Below are 8054 nucleotides of genomic sequence, written 5' to 3'. Positions count from 1 at the left end.
AGTGTTAACTTCCATGGGCACTCACTTCAAGCTAAGAAGCACAGGTGATCATGAAGAGACATTAGATTTGGATAAAACCCCCTACCTCAACGCTGTGGGAAGCGTCATGTATGCTATGATCGGGTCTAGACCAGATCTCGCATACTGTGTTGGTTTAGTTAGCAGGTTCATGAGCCGACCAAACAAAACTCACTGGGAAGCCGTAAAATGGATACTGTGTTATATCAAGGGAAGCTTGGACCGGAAACTGGTCTACACAGACAAGACAGAGGATTTCTCAATCACAGGTTATTGTGACTCAGATTTTGCCTCGGATTTAGACAGAAGGAGATCTATAACAGGATACATCTTCACATTGGGTGGAAACGTTATAAGCTGGAGATCATCACTACAACACGTCGTCGCCCTCTCAACAACAGAAGCCGAATACATGGCTCTTGCCGAGTCATTCAAAGAAGCATTGTGGTTGAAGGGAATAACAGAGGAGCTTGGAATCAAGCAAGGAACGATGAAGATTTTCTGCGATTCACAAAGCGCCATATGTCTCGCCAAGAACAGCGTCCACCATGAAAGAACAAAACACATTGATATACGCCTGCACTTTCTGAGAGACATTGTTGCCGAAGAGAAGATTCAGGTTTGAAGATCAAGTCAGAGGTTAATCCAGCTGACATATTGACGAAAACACTACCGGTAGGCAAGTTCAACGAGGCGTTGGATTTGCTGAAACTTACTGAGTAGGAAACTCAGTGGATGCCAAGTAAATACGAGCTAATCCATGATGAACGAGATGCCATTGACGAGCAAGGTGGAGTTTGTTAAGGAATGCTCTGAAAATGGCAAACCCTCTGAAGAAAGCGGAGGGTTTAGAGAAGTAAGGAAGCTGGCACACGTGGAGGATAATTCCGGCATTTCACGAGGAGGTTGTTATAAGCTGTTAATCGTCTTCTTCCTCCAGCGTTTTTTTCTTTTCTCTCAGTTTTTGCTCTCATTCTTTCATCTCTCTCCTACCTGTTCTTCGATCTGTTCATCGGTTGTATGAGCTTCGATCGTCGTCGTCTCTCGATCTCGTTATAGTGGATTGCCAGGTTTACTTGGCCGTGACATAGGATTCAAAGGAATCCGAACACGTAAAATCTCCTGTGCATTGTCTTTCTTTTCGCTTTCAGTACCAAATTGATTCACGGATAATACTCAATCAAGGAACAACAAGTACAGATCTCATACACAATTTATATAATGATATTAATATTTTATAATTTTTTGTTTTTTAAATATATCATTTTATAATAATTTAATCTTACATTGTCATTGTTTTATTATTTTTTTTGTCAAATCGAATATGTTCAGTTGAGAGAGAAATTGTAGTTTTATGACAAAGAAAAATATGTGACACGTGGTAATGCGTGAGTCATCGTCATCACGACGACGCCATGATCTCATTTGCACCCCTTGAACCCTAATTTCATTCTCACCCACTAGTGATCAACACTAGTTTATATATACATACACATATATAATAAAATATAAAAAATGATATATAATTAAAAATATTTAAAACTAATTTTATTATTATTCTCTCTCTTACACACACAATACATATATATATATATATAAGTGTACACATGTTTTTTTTATAAAACTTATGCTATTATATCAAACATTTAACCGTATTATATTTAGGTTATATAAATGATTGATTAAACTATTTTTTTTGTTGGTATATATGGAAATCAAATAATTAAAAAAACAGGTAGAAATAAGATGCAGAGGAGAGCAGCTGGAGCCCGTGTTGACACTGCAAGACGTGAGAGATAGAATTTGGAGAACATCGGCGAGAGAGAACATTTCTCAACAACACATCACTTTGCTTCCGAACTCCCCCACCTCCCATCATCTCATGCTTCTTCATTACGGTCGGAGCCTTTCATAATTAATTAATTATATATATAATATTATAATTATAATATATATAAAATAATATTCTAATCTCTCCCTTTATCTATTTATTATAAAAAAAAGTATGCCTATAATTGTTTATCATCTCCCCTTATCCTTTTTTTCTCTCTCTTTAAATAATTTTCTTTCTACCTTGATCTTCCGTCGAGGGTGGATTTTCTTATTTATGTTCCTCGATATTTTGTTTTACGATTTTTCTAATAATGGAGAACCAAATTGATGTCTAATCCGATAGAAATATGCCCTAACCGATGTTTTATTGTTGCAAGGTGATGTGTTGAATAAATGTAACCTCGGCAATGTAATGAATATTTGAATCATTGCTCTTGCTATTAGGCCGATTTCTTTTTACATGTTATTGTCGTTTTCTTATTCAATTTCTATTTTGTTTTTTTAATTGAGCCATTGTCTCTGTCGGATCTGAATCCTATGAATTATAATATTTAGCCCATTTAAGAAAATGGGCCGATTTCGGCCCATCAGAATTCAACTTTATCCGAATAAACTTTAAAAGGGTTTTTTTTTGGAGAGTTTGATTTTCCTCTTGTATAAATTCCATAAAAAAATACATGAATGTGTAAATATATATATATATATATATGAAGTATTAGTTTGATATATATCAACATTGCGACCATTAATCGAGAAAATAAAATCTGGTTACGAGATCCATATCTATACAAGTATTAAGAATTCAATGGAAGGATCTCATACATGCACCTTTTTTTTTTGGTTAATGAAAGTTGGACCGACCAAAGTATATATATATATATATATATAATATATGTTGTTATATCGTGAAATAACAATAGTTGGAGATATATAACAAGGGCTTCTCGTTACTCAACGGGACAAAAGTTCATGCTCGTCCACTACTTGCTCACGTTGCCTCCCCTCTTAAGTCTCTATTAGTGGGAGTTTTAGTACGGTTCTTCGCAATCGAAGCGTGCCGAATCGAAAACCTCGATAATATTTTTCGAATTGAATGTTCAAAATTTTAAAACGATATTTTTTTTTGTAGAGAATTAAAATTTTCCAAAATCGAAACGAATCGAATAAAATTTTTTAAAAACTCTAAACCCAATTTTTTAAATAAAATATAATTTTTTCTTAATAAAAATCAAAATCCAATTAAATTGAAAGAAGTGAACCGAATAATTATCGAACCAAAACCATTCTTTATCTTGATATTCGATCTATACTTTTTGGTTAGAGGGTTCATGGATAATATTACCGGTTTATAAAAAAAATGCATAATAATTTTATATAATCTTAAATGTCATGAAGAGATTTTCAAGCAGATCTAGAATCTATTTTCAACTCTTCGAAATTTCAGATTCTATTTATAGTTATGGAAATTTCAGATTCTATTTATATTTGTAATTTTTTTTTATCTTGAAATATTTTAATCAGTTTTTAATCACATTTGATATTTTATTTTCATTAGAAAACTTACTTATTTTCCTTAAAAAAATTATTCTTTGCTTTTTTTAGTTGTAATATTTTTACTCCGAATTAAATTAAGTTCAATCAATTTAATTTCTTAGATAGTGTGTGTGTATATATATATATATATATATAGAAATTACACATTTAGTAGTTATAATTTGTTATAGATATCTGCACTTCACTAATCTCCCGAACTAATCTCTACTTAAACGTAGAAACTAAATCCAATCTCCCTTTTTATTCTCTTAAAAAAAAAACAAGGCTTCCTTTAATCTCACTCCATCGCCACCACGAGGATCTAGGCCTGAAATCTCTCTCTCTCTCTCTCTCTCTCTCAGTTCACCTCTACGTACACTCCTCGCTGCCGATGGAGCGGGCACGCACGGAGAGCCCGAGCTACTTCCGGCAGTGGAGCAACGAGTCCGGGCCTAATGCGGTGGCTCCGTCGTCGCCGGCGCGTCATCACCACGCGCGGTCCTCCTCCGTCACCGGCATGTCCAACGTCAAGCGCGCGCAGAACGTTCCCGCCAAGGCTGCCGCTCAGCGGCTTGCTAAGGTTATGGCCTCGCAGACCACCGAAGATGACGACGACGATGACGGCGTCGGTGATGATTTAGGGTTCCGGTACGGTGGTCCTCCTCCGCTCTCTTTCCCGAGAAACTCTGCGAGTAGACCTACTGCTTCTGCTGCTGTTGTCGCGCCTCCGAAGATCGCCAGATCTTCTTCTCCCGCGGTAAAATTCAATTGCCGTTTGTCTGAATCCGAATCTAATCCGCGATTTTTGTGCTTCTTCGAGTTGATCCGTGTAGCTGATGTAGAATGTTCGGTGTCTGAGTTGATTTCCCGCAAAATTTGTTGACCCCTTTCTGATCTTGAAGTTTTTTTTTTGCTTCAGAGAGATTTGTTGACCCATTTTTGATCTTGAAGCCACTGATGGTTTCAAGTTCACATTTTTGAAATGTGGGTATGCAAACCTGGATATGTCTGCAGAAATTGATCATTGATGAAAGATGAACTCTGATAAGGGTAGTTTATGTTCTACAAGCTGTGTTCTGATTGGATATTTGTCGGCAATGTGAACTAGTTACCTCGGAACTCATCCACTGATGAAACTCCAAACGGCCGATCTGCATCTGCCGGGAGATCAACCGTATCTGTTCGAATGTCACAGCCACCAGTTCCGCCGAGCAAGCTGTCTCAAAGAACTCAAACTACTACTACCACTACTCCACAAACAGCAGTTGGAGCTCCTAAAAGACAGCAGCAGACTGAAAAGAGGTGAAGAAAATCCGGGAAATGGCATTTGCTTTCTAGGGTTGTGATTGGTCGAGTTTCCATTCAGGGCGTTAATCTTTTATCATTGCAGATTTTTGGCTGATATTGGGCATTTTAATGCGAAAGATTCTAAAGATCAGCACGTGGCATCAGCACTTCGTGATGAAGTATACTCTTCATTTGTTTGATTTTGATTTGTGGATGCCTTTTTATTGGATATTAACGGTTTCTCTTTGCGTCACAGCTCGATATGCTGCAAGAGGAGAATGAGAGCGTCCTTGAAAAGGTAATATTTCTTGTCTTGTTCGCTTTTCTAATTTCTTCCCTGTCTCATTCTCAGGTTAACTGATATGTGTTTGAGCTAATTTGACAGCTCAGGCTCGAGGAAGAGAGATGCAAAGAAGCAGAGGCTAGAGTGAAAGAGCTCGAAAAACAGGTATTTGGTTGAAATCAATCAACTTGAATCTATGGGTGGTGGGGTTTTCATTTTTATTCAGCTCTCACCCTGGCAGCGAATTTCAGGTTGCCTCTCTCGGGGAAGGTGTTTCCTTGGAAGCTAAACTTCTTAGCCGGTAATGATTTTCTTTAATTCTATTCTGATTTTCTCTGTTTTCCTTTTCGGATTGAGATTCTTAAATGAAGTTACTTTGTGTTAATGCTGCAGAAAGGAAGCTGCTTTGCGGCAGAGAGAGGTGTTTAGGACACTGAACACCCTTTTACTCTACTAGAACTTCCGAGTTTTTTTTCTAGCTTTAAGTTTTTTTTGTTACTAATTATATTATGACAGGCAGCCCTTAAGGATTCAAGGCAGAATAAAGCAGAGGTAGATAAGGAGACAGCAGCTCTTCGGTCTCAAGTAGAGGTAAACCTTTGTGTCATATTCTTGTGCTATATTTATCCGTAAATTTCGATTAATTACAAATTCACACACTTTGTTTTACCGAAACTCAGAATGCAAAGCATGAGACTGCAGCTATTGTAGCACAATTTCAAGGCGCTGAGTCAGAAGTCAATGCTCTTAGAACGATGACACAGAGAATGATATTGACCCAAAAAGAAATGGTATGTAACTTCATTACATGATGATCTTACACACGTGCCCATTGGCGGGATTTAACGACAGCCTCGTATACTTTTCAGGAAGAAGTCGTTCTTAAGCGGTGTTGGCTAGCTCGGTATTGGGGCTTAGCTGCTAGATACGGTAACCAATTGATGAATATAACAAAAGATTTCTGCTCATTTTTTGTTTGCCAGTCGATTTTCTCTCCTGTCATTGATTTCGGTCGGTCTCTGTATTTCAGGTATATGTTCGGATATTGCGACGTCAAAGTACGAATACTGGTCATCTCTGGCACCTCTTCCTTTTGAAATTGTATTATCGGCTGGACAGAAGGCTAAGGAAGAAAGCTGGGAGAAAGGTAAGCAATCCACTGAGCCGTTTTGTCTTATCCTATTGGTTACTTGTCGTTAATCTATGTCTTTTTCTGTTGGCCATGAAAAATTGTGAGCAGATTCTGAGGAGAATGAGAAGAGGAGCGAACTCGTTCAGGATATGAATGATCTAACGGGAGAAGGAAACATTGAAAGTATGCTTTCTGTGGAAATGGGTCTAAAGGAGCTTGTTTCTTTGAAGGTCTGATTTCATCCTTGTGAAAAGAAAAGAAAAGAAGATCTGCCTCTCTTTCCTTACAGTTCAATCCTTCCTGTTGGATTTATCTCATGGATTGATCTTTTTAAGGTCGAAGATGCCATCATCGTCGCATTAGCCCAGCAAAGGTTGGCCAATTCTGCCCGACTGTCGGGCTCTGGTGAGCTTCCATAGAAACAGTTATCGACTTTTCTGTCCAATAATCTCTTTTCGCCCTTTCCGTGTGCTCTCTGAAAGCGGGTTTTTTCCTTTTCTGGTCATTTTCTCACAGATATCAAGTCGCCAGGAGGTGATCCTAAGTTTATGGAGGCACTCGGTAAGTTGTTTGAGCTTATGTTTCTGCATTTTCATGTCGACATTTATGGTATTATCACGACTAATTTTTGTTATTCTCGGTGATAACTTCGAGCTCGGGCTTTGTTTTTCTTTTCCAGCAGAACTGAGTCCAGAAGAGTCCGAGGATGTTCTTTTCAAGGAGGTATATAAACATTTCAACAATCTTTACATGAATGTCGAAAGCCTGATGATCTTTACAATCATTTATTACAATGAATAAATATGTTCACAGGCATGGCTTACATACTTCTGGAGAAGGGCTCTGTCCCTCGGAATAGAAGTCCACATTGCCCGAGAACGTCTCCGGTTCTGGATCAGCCGAAGCGCTCACTCTCCGTCTTCCCATTCCCGGGGGGGGGGGGTGTGTTAAGACAAGGGTTTTGGTCTGAAAATCCGAACTGATGGCCAGTTTCTATGTCTGGTTCTGATTTCAGTTGAGCAAGGATTAACCGAACTAAGAAAGCTGCGGATCGAACACAGATTATGGGAGGCATCCCGTTCGAACCAGTAAAAGCTTTTACCGTCGCCGGAGAAAGGTAATGTTGTCGGAGAGATATTTCCGTTTTGTAATATCCGACCCACGGTTGAAAGATATACGTTCACGTCCAATGTTCGCACTCGAGATGTTTGATTTGCTCAATGGGCTTAGTTTCCGATCCACGTTTTTCTACGCCTCGATAATCATTGCGAGTAGGAATGGGCACTGAAATCTGAACTTTCGGGTATTTTTCGATCTGTACGAAATTGGGGTATCCATTGTAGGGGTGGATGTTTCGGGTTTTGTATTCCGGTTCAGTAGTTGTGAGATTCTGTTCAAGAACGGTTTATTTGGTTCTATAAAAATTGCACCGAACTAGAACGGAATGTTAATCCATTCGGGTTTAGTGTTGGTTTGGTTTGTAACATTATATACCAAATAAGAATCAAAATTTGAGTATTCAAATTTAAGCTTGTAAATTAGGGGGAATAGTCCAGTTTTTGGTTTGGTATTTATCATAGTTGGTTATTTATTGGGTCAAGTTCAACGGCTCAAAAAGAACATATTCGATTTTATAATAATTATATCGAATATTATTTGGTTAGATCTAATACACTATCGATTTAAACCGGTTCAGACCTAAAACGTCGACGTTTTACAGTTCACACGTTTTCAAGATCTTTCAAATTTGGTGTCCATGATATTTTGTCAAAATGATCTGTGCGACTTCTCTTCCTCTTGTCCCTCAATTCGTCGATACAACACAAACCCGACTTCTCCTTCAATGGCGGCGATTAGGGTTCGGTGCCACAGCCATGCACCTTTCCCCACGTGGCAGCATTCCCGCCACCGGAGGTCGCCGTCGCTTCCACTTTCCCCGAATCGCGTCGGTTTCGGCGCGCCGGGGGG

At 38.6% G+C, this 8054-nt stretch overlaps 1 protein-coding gene across 1 annotated transcript; it reads left to right on the top strand.

Annotated features, from left to right (window-relative positions):
* The first annotated feature begins 3672 nt into the window (after nt 1-3672).
* On the top strand, nt 3673-7394 carry LOC104825466 (coiled-coil domain-containing protein SCD2). The gene is made up of 17 exons (XM_010557792.1): nt 3673-4141; nt 4493-4686; nt 4775-4850; nt 4928-4969; nt 5057-5119; nt 5206-5255; nt 5348-5375; nt 5471-5545; nt 5635-5745; nt 5824-5884; nt 5985-6101; nt 6195-6316; nt 6422-6491; nt 6603-6647; nt 6769-6809; nt 6900-7028; nt 7077-7394. The coding sequence occupies exons 1-17, from the start codon at nt 3776-3778 to the stop codon at nt 7176-7178; spliced, it is 1692 nt and encodes a 563-aa protein (XP_010556094.1). The 5' UTR covers nt 3673-3775; the 3' UTR covers nt 7179-7394.
* The last annotated feature ends 660 nt before the right edge of the window (nt 7395-8054 follow it).

The sequence above is a fragment of the Tarenaya hassleriana genome, unplaced genomic scaffold (assembly GCF_000463585.1).
Source record: "Tarenaya hassleriana unplaced genomic scaffold, ASM46358v1 Cleome47, whole genome shotgun sequence".
Classification (NCBI taxonomy): Eukaryota; Viridiplantae; Streptophyta; class Magnoliopsida; order Brassicales; family Cleomaceae; genus Tarenaya; species Tarenaya hassleriana.
This window is presented reverse-complemented; position numbering and strand designations above follow the sequence as displayed.